This window comes from Bison bison, unplaced genomic scaffold (assembly GCF_000754665.1).
Source record: "Bison bison bison isolate TAMUID 2011002044 unplaced genomic scaffold, Bison_UMD1.0 scf7180017864341, whole genome shotgun sequence".
Lineage (NCBI taxonomy): Eukaryota > Metazoa > Chordata > Mammalia > Artiodactyla > Bovidae > Bison > Bison bison.
The window spans coordinates 4,607,457-4,626,832 of NW_011494913.1; the positions used below are offsets into that span (position 1 = coordinate 4,607,457).

Below are 19,376 nucleotides of genomic sequence, written 5' to 3' on the forward strand. Positions count from 1 at the left end.
TCTCAGAGTGACCAAGGTCCTAAGAGCAGTGGGAATATCACCCACATGCTTTCTCTGCAGGCAGGGAAGCTCTATGAAGCAAGGCTGTCTAGCCTCTTCCCTGCATCAAATATTTTCTGCGCAGTGCAGGCAGAAATTCAAGTTTATAGACAGTGAGAGTAAGTTGTGGCCAGAACCCGCCTAGAAACTGTGCAGGGCCTAAAGAGGTTCTGGGAATGAATGCTTTTCTTTCTTTCTTGTTTTTCACAAATAAATAAGATTTATTTTAAATTAAATCCGGAGAGAGTTTGTGCCTAAGCAGTCATTGTTACCAGAGAGATAAAACCGTAAGAGTAGTAACCAAGGGTCAAGTGGATTTCTTGCTGCCCTCAGTCGGCGAGGCCTTGTGCAGTATTTGTTCATGATGATGCCTTGACTCATAGGTCTTACTCACATCCTGCTTCTAAGACAAATTCTCCTAAACCACTCTTTCTGCTGTTTTATGGGTGAGGATGCTGGGGCTTGGCGGGATAATAGGACTTGCCCAGAATTACAAAGCTGAGGAGCAGTGGATTGACTGAAGGCAGGGAGGATACTGTCATCCTCTGAAGATTCTGCACACACCTACCTGGGCTTTGGTCCCTGACTATGTGTCATAATCCTAGGCGTGGACTTGTGGTGGGAGGTGGGGGGTAGGAACATGATCAAGGCCTAGATTCCCTCTGGCTTTAGTAACTCCAACAACGCCACGTCTCCATAACTCCAGGGCAGTCTGCTGGATGCTTGGGTGAAGCTTGGACCCAGCAGGGGGATCACCATCCCCTATTCCATGGGAATCCACAGGATAAGATGGGATGACATAGATGAATGGGGACGATGAATGGAACATAGCCTTGGAAATCTAAGAGCAGATACACCTGGCAGGCCTGGGAACAGGTTGCAGGGCACACCTTGGAGGGCTTGGGGATCTGCTCAGGTTACTAGGCTCAGCTGTTCCCTGAGCATATCTGTTCCCAAAGAGGGCTGCCTCCTGCCCTCTCCTCTTCATTCCTCTCTCTCTCTCTCTCTCCTCCTATCACCCTCCCAAGCCACTTAGCAAAGACTTCCCTTTCAGCTCTCTCCGGGAAGGCTTGGGAGCTTGCACCTGTCATCTCACAGCCTTAGCAGCTTTCGCTCTCGACGGTGCTCTTTGGCCTGGTCTACCTGTAGTCTGTCCTTCCCAGGACATCTTGCCCGGGGGGGCCTCACCTTGTGTCTGGAGTCATCAGTACATTGCTGGTGAGCAGGGCCTGCCCTCCAGATGCTGACCTCACTTTCCCTCCATGACTTAACCATTCTTGCATTTTTCTCCTAGGCTCACCAGACATGTCATTACATGCATAAACCCCAATAATGAACAGGTTTCAGGATTTTCTCCATGAGACCCCTGGGTCCAGGCAAATCAAGGAAGAAGAGAGTTGTCTTTGCAGTTCCCAAATATATGGTTACCTTTCAGGTTTGTGTGCCCAGGACCAGAGGACCTCTGGTGTGTGTGCCTGGGAAGGGGACATGCTGGCAGAGGTGACTCTTGCTTCCAACCCAGGTACAGGTAGGAAGGCCAAAGATATTGGCAGAGCATGGGGAAAAATGAAGAGGGGGGATCAAAAAGATAATGAGGAAAGAAATGAAGATTTCAGGGTGAAAGAGAATAATAGAAGGTAACAGAGTAGCTCTAATATTTTTCTAAGCATTATTCAGAAAGAGAAGCAAGACCTCAATAAACTTCTTCTAAGCACTGGGAAGCATTTGCACTTTGGGGGTTGTAAGCAAGGACATAAAGACTCAGTGACCATTGATGTGACTGTGAACCAGTGAGTGACCTGGTCAGGACGTGAGCCCAGGGTAGGCAATGCCACACCTGGTGTGCTTCCAGCCAACCTGCTGCTCCTAACTGTCCTCTGTTATTGGGCCCTGAGATGTCCCTGACTGTGGATATCATGTGACCTTTCATCCAAACAGGAGCCCTAGTTATATGTGGACTACATGGATTAACCAGGACCATCCCAGGCAAACCAGGGTGATGGTCACTGAGCCAGAGGAAGAGGCTAGTTAAGCAGCATCTGGCAGGAGCATTTCCAGGCAAAGGAAGGACAGTCTGGGCACCAACCTGGATGATCCCTAAGGCACTGGAGGTGGGGCCCTGCATGGCCCCCAGAATGCAAGCGTGATACTGGGGTCTTGAGAGGACCATGGAGCTGACACACTCACTGTCCGGCAGAGACTTCATTCACACACGCCCACCACTCTCTGTGCCCCTCCATTCCACCTCCCCTCAGGGAAAGAAGGGCCTGGAGGGAGGAATGGGCAGGGTGTGGGGCTAGGGGACCACCAGGCCCAGGTCTCACACATAAGAAAGGCCACATATTAGACATCTGACTTTATTTCCAAGTGAAATTTTGATGCAGGCACAGAAACACCCTACAGGGACTAAAAGATGTCTGTCATCCATCCTTATGATTGAGCAACACTGTCATACCACGAATTAGTATTTTCTGTAACTCCAGTAATTAAACAATAATGTTTTATTGTGTTTTGGTATTAAAGCTGTTCATTGGTTCCATGTAAACATTTAACACAAGCCATTAAAAAAATAATCTGGGAACTTCAACCAATCGGAACGACCTGGGTCTCTCCAGGCCTTCTTTGGGATCTGCTCTGGCTGGTGATCAGAAGGGCTGTGGAGTGGAATCTTCGCCACTTCCAGACTCTTCCTACTCGACCCCCTTCCATGTGTGACTCTGAGAGTCAGAGGTCCTCTCTTGCGGTCAGTGGGGATGAAGTCTGGTCCCAAGGCCCAAGCCCAGGACCGGGACTGGATGCACATTACTCAAAACAGTCAGTGCATGCAGCCAGAGTCAAATGTGGCCAATAAAGACCTGAGTTCATCAATGGCGGGAGCCCTCACCCAGGAAGACTGGATGTTGTCACCTGAGTACTGGAGTAAAAACAAGGATATTGCAAATACCAAAGCAAGAATGCATTTATTTCAACAAATTCAAATCCAGGTCTCATCATCCATGGAGTCCTTGTGGGACGGGAGCCCATGGGTGTGTGATGGTGGTGAGCTGGTCACGCTAAGTAACTGCAGAGACACAGGCCATGGGCTGCCCATCCCTCAGGGTAAACTCAGTGCACCCCCGCCAACCATCTTGCAGTCTGAGTCCACGGCAGCGAGTGGCCCTGTATGAACCACTGGTCACACAGTCTCTGTGCCAGTGGGTCAAAGTTCCTCTGGCCACAGCGTACACTGCAGCCTGAGGGCGTTCGTCCTGCATTTGCTCCATCCTGCAGCTGGTTTAAGGGATAGTTCTGTGACTCAGGGGTATCTTAAAAAGCACTTGGACACTGAATCGACACAGGCACAGAGCAGTCAGAATGTACCCTAGATGGGACAAGTAGCCCAGTCATCCTGCTGGGCACTGGTCGGACTTAGTCCAGTTTGTCCCCCAGTCTCCATTTCCCAAAGTCTAATTGTCTTCAGTTACCAGATGACCTGCTAAACCGCAGCAGGGTACTTGGGGAGTCCTTGGCTTTGGTGACCGACGGACCTGTAGAGATCCCTGGATTGGAATCATGCCATTGACTGTTGCTATTTGGGCTACTTGAGCCCAAGTTTTGGCTCCCATATGTGTGAATTGGGAGTCATGACGCCCATCTCATGAGTTGTGGGAATAATGTGCAGTGGGTGTGGCACACGGCCCATTCCTTTCCCCTTTATTCACTGTGGTTATTGGAGTCAATCCTGTCCCTCTCACTTGCTTTAATTTCCATTAATCTGTGTGCATCTCCCGTTTAGACTTCTCGGCCTCTTTTTTGCTCAGTTTTCTGCTGACTCTGGATTACTCTTTCTCTTGTCCCCATTTCTTCATCTCCCCTCCCACCCCAGCAACCCTTCCAGGCTTCCCTCTTCTCCCCAAACCCTACTGCCCATTGGCATCCCCTCCCCTGTGGTTCACCCAGTGGCGTGTGCTTGGGGTGGGCCCTGAGAGGGAGAGCAGGTCTTTACCTCCGGGACCTGGTGGCTCCCCTTCCTTCTCCAGATTGGCATGCAGGTGGGCTTGGTCCCTGTCATGCCCAGCGGGACACAGGGCCTGTCACTAAGAGCCCGTCCACCCTGCCTCCCCGCCTGCAGGCCAGCACTACCTACACCCACACTCTGCCACGCTCATCCCTTCATAGTGGTACTTGAGGGTGGGGACCCCCATGTCATCCTTGTAGAGGATGGAGATGGGGCTCAGTTTGGTGGGCACACAGCAGGCCTTGCCCACCTTCATGGGGAACTTGAGATGCACCAGGGTCTTCACAATGGCATGTTTCGTTGGGGTCACATCGTCGGCCAGGGGGAAGAAGCAGCCACCTTTACATTCAAAGGCATCATACTCCTTGGGCGCAATGATCCAGCTGTCCCAGCCGATGTCCTCGAAGTTCACCCGCAGGGAGGTCTTCTGACAGTGGTTGTTGGCCCCAGTACTCCTCTTCCGTCTGACCAAAGACGATTCCGTGGGCATGTGGTTTCGCACATCCTCCTCCTCCTCGTCTTTGTTCTCACCTGCCTCCACCACGGTGTTCTTGGACAACTTCCTGAGCACACTCTCCTGCTCATGGCCGATCATCTCTCTGAGCTCCAGCCTGGTCTCCTTAGTCCCATTGCTGCGGTCATTGGAGAAGACGACAAAGAAGGGCAGGTTTTTGGATCCCGGGGGGACACTGATATCCAGCTTGTCACAGCCCTTCCTGTGACTCTCCACCGTCACTTCCAGTTTATTTTTGCTCTTGGTGGAGTCTGCCCGGATCCACCGCTTCACGGCACTGGACACCTCAAAGGTCTCCCAGCCCTCGTCCCGGATGTCCTGAGACACCAGGAAGGTCTTGGTTCCCGCAGGAGCGTCCCAGACCTCAGCTCCATCCAGAACGTCATAAATGACCATGTTTCCTTTCAGCTCGTGAGGGGAGTCCATGTGACTCTGACAGGAGAGGTAGAGTCTGAGCTCGGCCCTGGTGATCTGCTCATGCCTGGGAATGGAGATATTGAAGAGCAAGATGTGCTTCTGGAAAGGGAAGTCTTCTGTGGTGGCTACAGAGACAGCATCTGAAATGCAAATATACAGCCGTCTGCCAGGAGGGTCTGTTTTCACAATACCAAACCTGAGACTCATTGTTTATATGAAAGGGCACTGGGCGTGACACTGTCTATCTCTAACAAGCCTCCCTTTGGTTTCACTCAAGACCTTAATGTAGTAGGGTATTTAAAAGATACATTTGACATCTTCCAAAGAAAAACAAAGGCAGGAGATGTCTTGCATTGAAGCTGACAGCTCCAGCTGTTTACTGAGCGTCTACTATGTGCCCACCTTTGCATACTATATTTTACTTTTCTCTTCACATTGACCCAAGGAACATGTAAGTATTATTACACTTTTACAGATGTGGAGACTTGGATTTAGCGTGTGCAGCTGCCAAAGTGCACATATCCTGTAAAGATCCTCATTTGAAAAAAAAAAAAGAACCAAGTAAACAAAACGGCAAAGCACACGATCAGCCTCAGAGTGCAAATCCTGAGGGTCCAGTATTAAAGGAGAGACCCTGGGAGGGGATGGTGGAATTTTGTTACTACAGTGTTAAAAATATCACCTAAATCACATAGAAAATCATTCAGAATGGTAACTTATGAGCAAAATGAAGGTGGTTTTTCTTTTTTTTTTTCAGTGTGTGAGGAAAAAATAGATTAATCTCAATGGCTTGGTCATGTTAGACATATGGAGACAGGTATATGTTAGGCAGATATTTAGCCACACAACTGTCTCTCTTCCCACTTCCCTGGCTGACTCTCACTAGCACATCTCTATTATACCACGGCCTGGTCACAGGAGGGAAGACAAGTTGTGTTTCCTGAGCATCTACTATATACCAACATGAGGGGAGACTGTGTGCTTCATGGAACCTGGCAGCATCTGGCAGCCTAAAATTCCAATCCTTCCTCTCCCTCTTCTAGGCGTATGAACTGGGAGAAGTCCTGAGTCTCTCTGGTCCTCGGTTTCCTCATCTGTAGAATGGGGCTCCATCCTACTACCTTCCCAGGGTTGGTGTGAAGCTTTGACAAGAAGGCACATGAAGCCTACCCAACAGTGCCCCTGGTTCACAGCAGGTGTTCAATCAGTACTTCTATGTCCTCCCCAGAAACTGTGCATCTCCACTTTACCTGTGCCTGCTCCCCTACCCCAAGCTCATGGCCTTTCACACAGCTCTCTGCGCGTCCTCACCCAGCCTGGATGAGCTGTTCAGGTTTCCGTACCATTTGTTAAGCCCACTGTGTCATATGTGGGTAGTCAATGGGATCCATGAGCAGTGCATTAGCTACTGGCTGTGCTCTGCGGCATGCCTTGAAAATTGCCAAGGGACTCTAGATACATCAGGTATCTAGAGAACAAGTGCTCTCTCTGCCTGAGCCACACTCAGGCTGTTTGTGATAATGATCACTACCTCCACAGCAGTACTGGCCACAGGCAGAGCTGGGATCAGATCAGAGCACTTGCTTCTGGGACACAGAATATGCTGGGGGTAGGGGAGCAGGGAGGGGTCTCCGAGATGGCTCCCAACATTGGACTCCAAGACTACAGGATTTGGTGATTAGGGCCAGCCAAAGAAGCTCAGCCTTTCCCTAAAGCAGGGGTTACACACATGTCCCATGGGCGTAGTGTGATGCTGGCAGTATCTATATTACCTGCAGACTGCATGTAAAAAAAATTAAACCCATCTTTTAGAAATAATACAGGTCCACATTAAATCTAGATTTTTGTTTTCCTTTGGGGCTATCAGGGGCCTCCCTGGTGGCTCAGATGATAAAGAATCTGCCTGCGATGCAGGAGTCCTGGGTTCGATCCTTGGGTTGGGAAGATCCTCAGGAGAAGGGCATGGCAACCCACTCCAGTATTCTTGCCTGGAGAAAGCCCATGGACAGAGGAGTCTGGCAGGCTATAGTCCATGGGGTCACAAAGAGTCAGACATGAGTGAGCAAATAAGCACAGCACAGGGGCCACTGGAAATACAGCTTTGCCAGGCACACAGCATGACCACAGCATGTTTTAGCTAGGGCATATGGTCAGGAGTCTGCAGGCCTCAAGCTCAGGAGGGAAGAAGTCCTGTGTGCCTGGTTGGTTAGAGGCTGCAACTGCAGAAAAAGCCTGAGCTGTGCAAACAGGTGGGACTGGGTCAGAATCCAGCTGCTTAATTAATATGTGAACTGGGAAAGTTCCCTCAGGGTCTGCAAGCCTCCGCTCACTGCTCACAAGATCTTGTCACCTACGTGGTGTGAATTAGAGGACATAAGCCCTAAATTGACATTCGTTCTCTTCTAGTCCTACTAAATCAGGGAAATTATTTTATACTTAGAAAATAATTACGTTGTCTTCCAGTGTTTCTCAGAGGAATTTGTCTGAATTTTAAACACCTTTTGATGAGTGACAAAGGCAGTCTTTCAGTGTTTAAAAAGACGCCTGTTAGAGGCTAAATAAGTTGTCTGTGTGTAAGTAGGAAGGAGACAGGATGGGAAGGGAGGGGTAGGGAAGGGATGAAAGAAAGCGAGCAGGCATTCCTTCAGCACCTACTGTGTTAATGTGGTGCTGGGCCCAGAGAGGGAGAATTTTCTAGAGCAGAGCTGTCTGGTAGAACTTTATGCAATGATGGAATTGTTCTACAGTCTCCATTTCCTATAGGGTAGCTAGGCGTGATTGCTGAGCACTTGCACCCAAGCTACTGAAACTAACTAAATTATTAATTTTATTTCATTTAAATTAACCTAAATTGAAACAAAGAGTCCCACGTCTCCAGTGGCCACCATATTGGGCAGCGCAGCCGTGAGCCGACCGCTGAGCCCCCCGCCCCCGCCCGGGGCGCCCCGTGGAGCCGACTCTACCTTCCACGCTGAAGCTGCGCACAATGTTTGACGCAGGGGTGGACGTCTTGTCGGTGGTATATCTGTTGTATAGATCGATCATGTACTGCGGTGGCTCGGCTCGGGTTCTGTCCTGAGAAGGGACCCCACTCAGGTTGAGGTTGCGCAGAAAATCCACTTTCATGTTCTCCAGGAACATCCTCAGGTCGAAGGTGACCCCCTCCTGCTCACCGCCGGGCCCCCCTAGCAGGCCGTGGGCATCTGCCCCAGTGGACGGCCGCCCCCGGTTCTCCAGTGGCTTCCCTAGGGCGGAGCAGGCCAGCAGGCAGAGCACAGGCAGGGCCACCCAGAGCGCCCCACGGCCCATCTTGGTATGCTCTCGCCCGGGTCTAGAGACTGCGGCAGCCGCGGTGTGTTAGCGGGTGCTGGGAGGAGCCCGGAAGGAGCCGGCCTGCATTGTCCTGCACAGCTCTGTACAGCGCACCCGGGCCAGTTCACAGGCTCACCCTTCTGCTGTCCCCGAAGTGCCCTCCACTTGTTCTTATCTGGCCCTTGATGCTGTTCAGGCCTCTTATCTAAGGGGGCTCTCTGTTAATGAAGGCTCTATAAACATCTGACAAACGCACAGGGCTAATGGGAAGGACACGGACTGCTGCAAAGAATCCGAGTTTCTCCTTGGGGTTATCGCCCCCTAATTAGGATGGATCCTCTCTCATTTCCTTGCCAGCTCTCAAAAGAATCTTGAGGCGGGGTGACATATGCTCCATCTCCTGGGCCACAGAAACAAAGAATCCAGGAAAGAAATAAGACCCAGAAGTCCTCCAAATATGGGAACAACAGCACAAAACTCCCAGAAGCCCCTGGGCTGACCACTGGGGTGGGGATGGGGGGTTAGTAAGAAGCCTGGTTCCCGTGGAACTGGAATGTGCGTCTGTGGCTCAAGTACTTGGTGCCTCGGCCTCTCATCTGTCAAGTGAATTCCTGAGTCTTAGAGATCATGGGTAAAGGTGGCACATATAATTTAGTGAGGTGGTACAGACTTTGGAGTCAGACCAGATGTGGGTTCAAATCCCAGCTCACTCAGCTGTTCTTACATGCGTGACCCGGAGCAAGTCATTTACCTTTCTGGGCCTCCACTTCAGAAGAGCGCAGTAAGGACTTAAGGTAATAAGTGCTAACCATCATGGCAGTCACTGCAAGGCGCAGTCGGTTGGGTGGTTGCATTCTGGCTACAGCTTCTCTACCCTGGGTCTGACTGAATGGGAGCTTGGGGGGAATCCCCAGAGGCCCTGCGCCTGCCTGGCCTGCTCTCTAGAAACATCACTTACACACCAAGGCCTCCTGGCCCTGACACCCAAGTACAGCTCTGTCAGTGGTCTGGGGGTGATGGCGAGGTCTTGATTCATGTCATCCGGGCGGTTGCCTGGGCCACACTTGTCAGTCGGGAGAACCATGTAATCTGGGAGACAACGGAGCAGGGAAGCACTGAGTCCAGGGCATGCCCAGGAGATGTTTCCCCTGCCGGAAGAAGCTGAGAGACTGTGGCCCAGCTGAGCCCTGCTGGGCTTCAAGGTCTGCGTTATTTAAGAACGGCAGGCCCACACTTAGATCTGAACATTTCCATTGCATGTGGGTTTGACTGTAGCAAAGAATAAGCATAAAATATTCTGGGAGTCTACTATGAGGAGGATTTAAATGTGAGGTTTTTCCAAGCTGGTGAGGCTTCTGGGGGTGGGGGGTGCAGTGAGCTAAGCAGATTCAGGAAGATGAACAAGGGGCCAGGGCAGGCACGGTCAGAGGTCCTGGGTGTGCATCCAGCTTTTCCCCACCCCTAGTGAGGGTGGGCTGGAACCAGGAATCCCCAGTGGCCAGGCCTGGACAGAACTTGCTGTCCCTGTCCTTTGGGGCTCTGCCAAGGAGGATGGATGGGAAGGGTGCCGTTTCAGAAGGGCTGCTTGCAGAGCGGATGGGAAGCATACTGGGCTTTGAGCCAAGTCAACTCAAGAACTCCGAGGCAGGGGAAAGATGAATGGGTGCATGGCCCCCAGAAGTGGGGCTGCAACTTCCCAGCAGGGAGCGGGCTGGGAGGAGCTGGGGAACTAGGCAGGCACCCCCCCAGGGTGCTCTAGTCCCTGGAGGTAGCCCAGAAGCCTGTCATGTTCAAGAGGTGGAGCCAGGGGACTCAGGGGGTGGGGGTGAGCTGAATGTGCTCTTGAAGCGGGAGGAGCTGCTCTTCGATGTTTTCTTAAAAACATGACAGATTGCTATTCTGATGATAAGAGTACTATATATACTGCAGATAATTTTGGAAATGCAAAGCATTAGAAAGAATGTAAAAATAACCTGCAGTCTCACCATTTTGACATATATGCAGCTCCACAATCCCCTATTTAAAACTCTTGTGGCCAGGAGGGTTTCGAAGTTCAGGAAGCTTCAGATTTGGGGAAGGATCTTTCTGTGTTGTTGGGTGTTGTCATTATAGACATGCCTGAACCAGCTAAGTCTGCTCCTGCCCCTAAAAAGGGCTCTAAAAAAGCTGTGACCAAGGCCCAGAAGAAGGACGGCAAGAAGCGCAAGCGCAGCCGCAAGGAGAGCTACTCCATGTACATGTACCAGGTGCTGAAGCAAGTCCATCCGGACACCGGCATCTCGTCCAAGGCCACGGGCATCATGAACTCCTTCATCAACGACATTTTCGAGCGCATCGCTGGTGAGGCATCGCGCCTGGTGCATTACAACAAGCGCTCGACTATCACATCCAGACTGCCGTGCGCTTGCTGCTACCTGGGGAGCTGGCCAAGCATACCGTGTCCGAGGGCACTAAGGCTGTCACCAAGTATACCAGCTCCAAGTAAATATAATATGCCTAGCCGCTGTTAACGGAGAAGGCAATGGCACCCCACTCCAGTACTCTTGCCTGGAAAATCCCATGGACGGAGGGCCTGGTGGGCTGTAGTCCATGGGGTCGCTAAGAGTCGGACACGACTGAGCGACTTCGCTATACAGTATATGGAGTGTATACTGTCATATCCCCAGTGGGGACAACATATTGGTATTTCTGCAGTGAAACAAATAAAAACACAAATCTCCTTTCAGGTCAGGTTTGTCTTGAAAGGAATTGAAATAAACTTCAGGTTTTCTAATAGTTTTGGATATGGTCATCTCGGATATCGGACTGTAGACCTGTTTACATATGGGGTCATCATATCCGGTCATGGAGGCTGCACTGTCTGGAGGTCCTGGCCACATAGACTGTGATGAGGATGGCGCCTGCAGACCTGTGCCTCTGTGTGCAATGATCTGCCCCACAAACTCAGGATATCAATATGTCCATATCTCCTTTATTGTTCTTAAGTAATTGTATGAGACCTCCTGATCCATACTACTGGAAAGTCTGCTTTTCTTTCTTAGAGCATCCCTTTCCTGAATTGTCCAAGAGCTCTATAGGTTTATTTATTCCAAAAGAGATCAAGGTGGGATGGTATCAGTCCAAACTTTAAGGCTGGAAAGGGAAATAAGGTTGGGATAGAGGTCCTGGAAGGTCCCACACGCCGTTGCTTCTCACTGGCACGCAGCTTTGCTGCTGGGGGGGGGGGTCCCACACAGTTCATAGCTGCTGGTGCACAGCTGCTGGGATGGCCTGGCAGATCCACGTTTCTGCTCAGGTCCCCACGATGTTTCTGATTGGGCACCAAGGTGACAGTTTTCTTAAACATCCTCCCAGGCTTACCGTTTCTCCAGAAGGCACTGGGGGGGCAGGTGGCTGGGTGGAGAGGAGAGACCAGGTGTGCTCACACTCTGATGCCATCCTACCCTCTCCCACAGATTTCTAGGTTCTTTTGGGGAATTTCAGTTACCAGCCTGCTGCTGCTAAGTCGCTTCAGTCGTGTCCGACTCTATGCAACCCCATAGGCGGCAGCCCACCAGGCTCCCCCGTCCCTGGGATGCCCCAGGCAAGAACACTGGATGGGGTTCCATTGCCTTCTCCGAGTTACCAGCCTGGACTCCCATTTTCCTCAAGGCGACTTAGAGCCCTTACTACCTCTCTGAATGAACAGGCCCTGGTTCCTCTGGACAGATTCCCTTGACTCTGGGTCTTAGAGAACAAGGTTTGGGTCTTGTTCTGTCTTTCCCAGATGACAATCTGGGATTGTAAATCATATCCTCTCTTCCTGTGTCAAAAGGACTCCCTCTCTTCCTGCCACCTGCTTGCCTCAGGGAAGGGCTGCCTTGACTGCACCACAATGATCTTATTTCCTACTCCTCTCTCCTTTTTCTCTTCCCCCAAGCAGTTTACTCTGTGATCTAGCAATTCTATTTCTGTATATATAGCCAAAAGAATTGAAAGTAGGGTCTCAAAAAGATATTTGTAAACACACGTTCATAACAGTATTACTCACAATAGCCAAAGGGCAGAAACAACCCTAGTGTCTATTGATCCATGAATGGATAAACAAAATGTAGTACATCCACCCAATGGAATATTATTCAGCCTTAAAAAGGAAGGGAATTCTGACACATGCCATGACATGGAGGAATCCTGAAGATTTGCTAAATAAAATAAGCCAGTCACAAAACGATAAACATTGTATGATCCCACTTATATGAAGTACTTAAAAGTAGTGAAATGTATAGAGATTAGAGAGTAGAATGGCGGTTGCCAGGGGCTGGGGGTGGTTGACTGTGATACAGCTGCCTCCACGGGTCAGGAGCCCTTTCCATCACAAGAGGCTTGACCTCTCAAGTTCCGCACTCACTCACTTATTGCTCAGAGGAGTGAAACAGCCCCACTTTGAGGTTCTAAGGAGAGAGCATGAACCAGGCAGAGCAGCAGATCTGTCACTTCCCAGCTCTGTGCCTCAACTTCTTGAGATCCTGCTTACTCCTGGCACTTTGTCTCTGAACTGTGCCCAAGTGGTCAGCAGATTTGTCAGAACAGTGGTTCTTATAATGTGGTCCCTGGACCATTGCAGTAGCAGCACCTGGGAACTGGTTTAAAAATGTGAAGTCTTTCCCCAAATCAAAAACTCTGACTCAGCCCAGCAAGCTAGTCAAGCTCTCCAGGTGATTCTGATCGTTCAAATTTGCACATTGGCTTTGATAAAACAGGAAATTCATATGAGCCTTCCAAGAGATCAAGTATGCGTATACTGCCTGGTATAGCATTTGGCATGTAGCAGATGCTAAATAACCAAATGAATGAACAGTTCATTCATTCCTCTGCTCGCCCACCCTCTACATATACAAACAAGACTGCCAGGAGAGATTGGACCAATCTAGGATTGGATTAGACTTGAGTAAGAAGGAAAAGTGGTACAAAGCTTGAAAGAGCACCATCATCTTAGGGAGTAGAAGACGGGAGGAGATTTGGAAATCTCAGAAGCACCAGTTTATCAGTGAATGAGATTTTATGTTTCCCGATTTTGGTAAAAGGAAATAGCCTTTGGCTCTAACTTCAATATTTTGGTGCACAGCTTGGAGTCAGAGCTGCCAAAGTGGTTCTGCCCTGCTCATTTTCCCACAGAAACCCACTCCAGCCTTCCTTGGCACATGCTGCCATCAAACACATTTTGCGCAAGGTGGGGCTTCAGCGGCTTTATGCCACTAGCTCAGTCCCGCTCTTCCATCCTGGGGGAGCCATCTCTGCTTCTCTCCACTTCTCTTCCCCTGGAGGCTCTTCCTCACACCCTCACCCCAGACTTCTTCAGCCTCTTTCATCATGGTCCCATCTCTACCTTGGCCACAGAAGGAGCCTGAGTTACAGGCTACAGCTCTGATGACATTTTAAGAGTGATTTAGACATACAGAGGCACCTATTGGGATGCCTCAAGCAAGACATCTGGTAGTATCCAGACTCAGTTCCCCTCTTTTTGAATAAAAGGGTTGCACCAGAAGTTTTCCAAAGGTTTCTTCCAGCCTTACTATTTTCAGGTCACAGCTGCACTGTCGTCCAGTTGCATGTGAACTAAGGCTCTACTCTTTCAGAGGAAGCATAACTTCAGGACTAGGGCTCAGTGGCTGGCCGGCCACCACCCTGCTCCCTCCACACAGACCCAGGTGTGGTTAAGCGAATTCAAGGACTGTGCGCATCTGGGCTGTGTGCTAGGACCTCTTGCTCCTGTGATCATGTGATGTTGATATATATAGAGAGAGAGGGGGGAAAAGTCGTTTCATATTTACGTTTCTTTTTAAACCTTGCTTTATTGTAAGGGCACTGAGTACCATTGAGACAACCCTAGTAGGCTGGAGGGGGCGGGGAGGGGCATCACTGGCTGGGAAGCTGGGAAGCAGCACCAACCACATTGGCCTTGAACCTGTCAGCCTTGCATGCTGCTAAGTCACTTCAGTCGTGTTCGACTCTGTGCAACCCCATAGACGGCTCCCCCGTCCCTGGGATTCTCCAGGCAAGAACACTGGAATGGGTTGCCATTTCCTTCTCCAATGCATGAAAGCGAAAAGTGAAAGTGAAGTCGCTCAGTCGTGTCCGACTCTTAGTGGCCCCATGGACTGCAGCCTTCCAGGCTCCTCCATCCATGGGATTTTCCAGGCAAGAGTACTGGAGTGGGGTGCCATTGCCTTCTCCGGTCAGCCTTGCATATCAAAGCCTTTATTACCCGTGGTCTTGGTAGACATTGGTGGCCATATTACTTACCTTGTTTTGAGCCGGTTTTTCTGGAGCACCAACTGGGGAGTCAGTTGCAAGGTTGCTATGTGGCTAAAGGAGATACCCTATCCAAGCTGCATGGCACTCTGTAAACATGAGGGGTCCCTGCTGACACTAGTTCCTTTCATCCCACAGCAAAATCATCAGCACTGGGTACCATCCATCCCAGCTCAAGCACAAGGCCCCTGTCCATGGCTGAGCCTTCTCCCTCCACCCCTGTAATCCAGAATTGAGGGCACAGGGAAGTTGCAGGCTTTCACAGTGACCTCAGAGATCTCCCAGAAACAGCAAATGCCAGAGAGAATAAGATAGAAGTATTACAGGACACCCCAACTTTCCTAAGAAATGGTATAGAACACCCTATCTTTCCTAAGAAATGGAAAGGGAGCAGTTGGATGAGAAAAAAAAATGAGGGGGAGAAAGGAAAAGGAAGACTCCAATATTGAGGGGAAAAAAGGCATTTGGAACTTTATCAAGGCCTAATGTTTTTACTTATTTTGCTAGTAATTTATATCCTGTCATATTTCAAAAAGGATTAGACATGGCAAACCAAGCCATAACCAATTTGCAGACCAATTTGAGACATCCCAGCCATCCAATGAATGAATCATTTAGTCCCAGTACAAGTCCTTCAGGAATAAGGCAGTGTGTGCCTTAAGGACCACCCCCCTCGCCTCACCTGATCTCTGCCAAGAGGTAGGGCCATGTGCCCAGGGCAGCTGTTCACACACATGTCCCACGGCCATTCGGAGCACCTCGGAGGGGATGCTCAGCAGATGCTGCTGGGCTCCAGCCAGGTGTGTCCAGTATTTTAACTAGTAAACATCTTTGCCGCGAGCAGCTTTGCAGCACAACTAATTGGCCGTAAGGCCATTTTGCCTTAAAAAAAAATAACTGCTTGACAGTTATATTACACTAGAAAATGATAACATCGGTTTTTGCAAACTCTTGGTTGAATTAATCTAAGCCAGATTCCGTTAAAAATTTTCACCATTTCCCAAAACTTCTACTCATCAGGAATCACATAAAAATCTCTTTTGTGAGGAGGGATAGGAGGAGCATCATTCTTCTTTCACCTCCAGCTTCTAACGCTGCGTGATACATTTGGTAAAGATGGCCTGAGAGAACAAGCTGCCATATCTGAATTAGCTAAAGAACCCATCATTAATGTTCTTGAAGACTGTTGTGAATTAGTAGCTGCCTCTTCTATATTTTTGAAAGCTTAGCAAACCTTTGTTTGCGGTGTGTGTGTGTGTGTTTGCAGGCCTTTTCAACTTCATTTTGTTGGAGTACAGTTGCTTTAAACGTTGTGTTAGTTTCTGCTGCACAGACTGAGTCAGCTGCGTGCATGCCTATGTCCACTCTTTTTTTAAGATTTCCCTCCATTTAGGTGAACACAGAGCACTGAATAGAGTTCTCTGTGCTGTGCAATAAGTTCTCATTAGTTGCCTATTTTATACATAGCAGTGTCCACACATTTACTGTATATATGTCAATACTAATCTGCTAATTCAGCCCACCCCCTTCCCCACTTGTAACCATAGGTTTGAGCTATGTATCTATGACTCTATTTCTGTTTTGCAAATAAGTTCATCTGTACCATTTCCCTAGATTCCGCAGAGTAAACTTTTGGTTTTGATGGGTGAGAGGTATGACTGCTCACAGAAGACTCTGTACAAACTGATCTACTATTTACTGTAATGGAACTGCCCCCAGCTATTTTATCTTCTATGGCAAAATGGCCTCATGGCCAACTGGTTGTGCGACAAAAATGCTTTTGAAGAAACTGCTTGCAGCAAAGGTATTTATGAGGAAAATACTTAGACCCCAACCCAGGTACCCTCAGCTCCGCTTACTTACCTGTTCTGTATTCTCTTCGGTGCAGGTCGATTTGTCTCCAGTGGCTGTGGTTGCAGCCTTCTTCAGAGGCTCCCTGGGCTTCCTAAGCCACTGTGGCTGATTCTGCAGAGGGCCAGAGAACTGGGAGTTTCCACCTCTCCACCGGCAGGGTGGGGGTCTGAACGTCCAGCCTCCTGGCCTCAAAGCTGGACTAACATGGAGGTATAGCCTAAATGCAAGAGCTCCCACGGGATCCAGCAGTGTTCAGATGCTTGGCTGCTTGGCCTCCTGTCCCGCTCTACCCACGCCTCACCTGTTTCACAAGGAGTACATCCCTCGCCCAGGAACCCTGACCTCGGGAGCCTGGGCTCCTTTCTCCTTCCAAGTTCCCTCTTGGAGAACTGCTCATAGTTTTTCAATCTTCTCCAAGCAAGACTGGGGACCATGGCATCCTTTTAGTTTCCCGCCAAGGGACTGTTACACACCTGCCCCCAACCGGACCCAGTTTCATTCCATGGACTACAGTCCTTGGGGTCTCAAACATTTGGACACAACTGAGCGACTTTCACTTTCACTTTTTCTTTCACTCAGAAATGCCAGTCAGTCAGCTTCAGGCTCTACAACTGTAAGGCAATGTCAACTCAGGGACAAGGGAGTCGCTTGGGGGAGGCTGTTTGGGATAGAGATGCTGACAAGGCGGCAGGGAGGAGCAGACATTTTAGTCCCTCAGGAGCAGTCCCCGAATCTCTGGAAAGATCCCTGACTCCTGTTGAGTCTCTTGCTTGAACCACTCCGAGCAGACCTCTGACCAGGCTTCCATAGATGTTCCTTTAAGTATCTCAAGCAGCTCCCCATCAACTGATATCCCCACTGAAGCTAGGATGTGAGACCACTAAACATGCCTGGGTTGTGTTCTACCTGGACAAGCCCAGGGTTGGGGACCTGAGGTGCAGTATAAGTGAGTAGGACCCGGGAAGGCATAGGAGTGGCCAGTGTCTGGAGCTTAGGCTAAAGATGAGAGAGTGTGGAGATGACTTACAGGGGCCTCAGCTCCTAAAGAAGGCTGTGACCCCCGATGTCATAACTTATGCATGGGGATCCATCCATATTTTGGAACGGGTGACATTCAGCTTTTCAAGATACCATTGTCCCTTTAATTTATTAGCTTTCCATAAAAACACATACCATACACAATCTACAGTATAGAAAGTATAATTTACAAAAATATAAAATCTTGGTTATGTTTTAGTATCCCAACATATTGCTGTGTGGGTTATTTCAATAAGCATGTTTAAACAATGCGCACGCAACCAGCATGACTACCTCTGTGGGGGAACAGTGTCAACTCCCTCCTTTTTGTTTTAAAATAAAATATATATTAAGAAAAAGAAACCAAAATTGGTTATATGTGCATACCGTATGTATAAAAGCATCTGCAGTGGGTTTTGAGAGAAAACATCCATTTATACCATATTCTATATCCATTTTCCAGCATCACTCTGTGGCCCAAAGTGTTTTAAACTGATTATTTAAACAGAGGTTCTTTCCATATGAAGGGAGTGAGCACCTTCAAGTTCGTAGTCTTCTTTCCAGGTTATGAGATGATAGTCACAAAACCCAACATATGGATATGTCTGGTTTTCAGGCCTTCAGAGCAGAGGGGATGGGCTGTGAGCAGCCATCAGGTCAGGTTTAATTCCCAGATCCCTTTAAAGGATTCGAACTGGCATTGAGGAGGCTGAATCACCAGCAATGAAAGACCCCAGAGTGATGCCCTGGGGTGACAGATGGCTGTCTGCGGGCTCTGCCCTATTTTTGCAGCTGCACCCTGAGTCAAGCGCTCACTCCAGAAGGTTCCCAGAATACTACCCTGCTGTGTGTGGGCAGGGCAGGCTCCTTCCACTCCAGAGCAGCTGGTCTTACCGGCAGGCACAGGTCTCCACAGACATGTTGGGGTACACCTTCAGAACCACATTCCGGTTCTCATCCAGGAAAAGGACCCCAAGAGAGCTCATCTTGTCGGGAACGCAGCACGGCTCTGGGATGCCCGGGACGATGCCCACGGCCCTGACGATGCTCTGGATGGTGGCGTGGTTGGATGGGCGGACCATCTACAAGGGGGAAGGGAGCATGGTCACCTCCGAGCTCTGCCCACCCTGCAGTCCTCACCACCCACCATGCTGCCACATGTCCTTGACTGAGGACACAGAAAAGGTGAAGAAGAAAAAGTGAGAAAGAAAACAAGATGAGATCCCAGGGCTGGGTATACGTTTCCTCTGAAGTCACTTACAGGCTGAGTCCTAGAGACCTTTGCAAAAGGCATCCTCCCACCCGCTTCCCCCGAAACCTTGGGCTCCTAGAGGGAAGGTGCATCCGGGAAGGCACTGGCTACTTGAGGGCAGCTGCACGTCACACATCCCCAGGGAGCACCTGGAACTGGCCAGGGAAAAGGCTGGAGAAGGCGCCTCGGGCCACAGCCACCCAGCCTTTAGAGTCCAGCGAGCACTGACACGTGCTGTCCACGCAGGAAGGGAAGGCCAGCAGGCACAGGTGCGCCACCGCGACGGGGCTGAAAACCCCGTTCCTGGGCGGGTCTGCCTGTGAGGCGGCGGGTGCCGCTTCACTGGCATCGCCCCATCTTGTCCTCATATCCGTCTTATGGGGTGGGCATGATTCTAATTCTATTGGTGAAACTGAGGCTTAAAATGACTAAATAACTTGACCGAGAGCCCTCGGTTAGAAAGTAGTTTGGCCTGGAAACCACACTCGCTGGGCCCACTCCAGCTCTCTCCCCCTCCCTCTCCAGGCAGCCTCTCATATCCAGGAGTGTCTGGGTCCCAGCTGCAGACACGGAGAATGCCATTTTTCAAACACCTCCCCTAAGAGGAACAGGACCACGTTACAGATGCTTCAGCTCATTGTCGGCCAGAGTTTTATATGTCGTGTGCCTCTGGTGGGGAGGTG

General features: G+C 49.8%; 2 protein-coding genes and 1 pseudogene across 2 annotated transcripts in view; 1 reads left to right on the forward strand and 2 right to left on the reverse strand.

Annotated features, from left to right (window-relative positions):
• Positions 1–2,395: 2,395 nt before the first annotated feature.
• Positions 2,396–8,409, reverse strand: GDF2 (growth differentiation factor 2). The gene is made up of 2 exons (XM_010854405.1): positions 7,931–8,409; positions 2,396–5,107 (listed from the first exon to the last, which is right to left on the reverse strand). Exons 1-2 carry the CDS (start codon positions 8,274–8,276, stop codon positions 4,158–4,160), a joined length of 1,296 nt encoding a protein of 431 aa, XP_010852707.1. The 5' UTR covers positions 8,277–8,409; the 3' UTR covers positions 2,396–4,157.
• A 594-nt stretch (positions 8,410–9,003) lies between these two features.
• LOC104999052 lies at positions 9,004–10,764 on the forward strand (annotated as a pseudogene).
• Positions 10,765–17,543: 6,779 nt separating this feature from the next.
• Positions 17,544–19,376, reverse strand: part of GDF10 (growth differentiation factor 10) — a 12,820-nt gene continuing 10,987 nt past the window's right edge. The window contains exon 3 of the mRNA XM_010854406.1: positions 17,544–18,523. Coding sequence (XP_010852708.1) covers positions 18,332–18,523 — 192 coding nt within the window. The 3' untranslated portion in view covers positions 17,544–18,331. The remainder of the gene's footprint in view (positions 18,524–19,376) is intronic.

Coding starts and splice junctions, on each gene's coding strand:
- GDF2 (XM_010854405.1), bottom strand. CDS start 8,276: ATGGGCCGTGGGGCGCTCTGGGTGGCCCTGCCTGTGCTCTGCCTGCTG. Junction 5,108..7,930: donor GCGCAGCTTCAGCGTGGAAG/GTAGAGTCGGCT, acceptor TTTGCATTTCAG/ATGCTGTCTCTGTAGCCACC.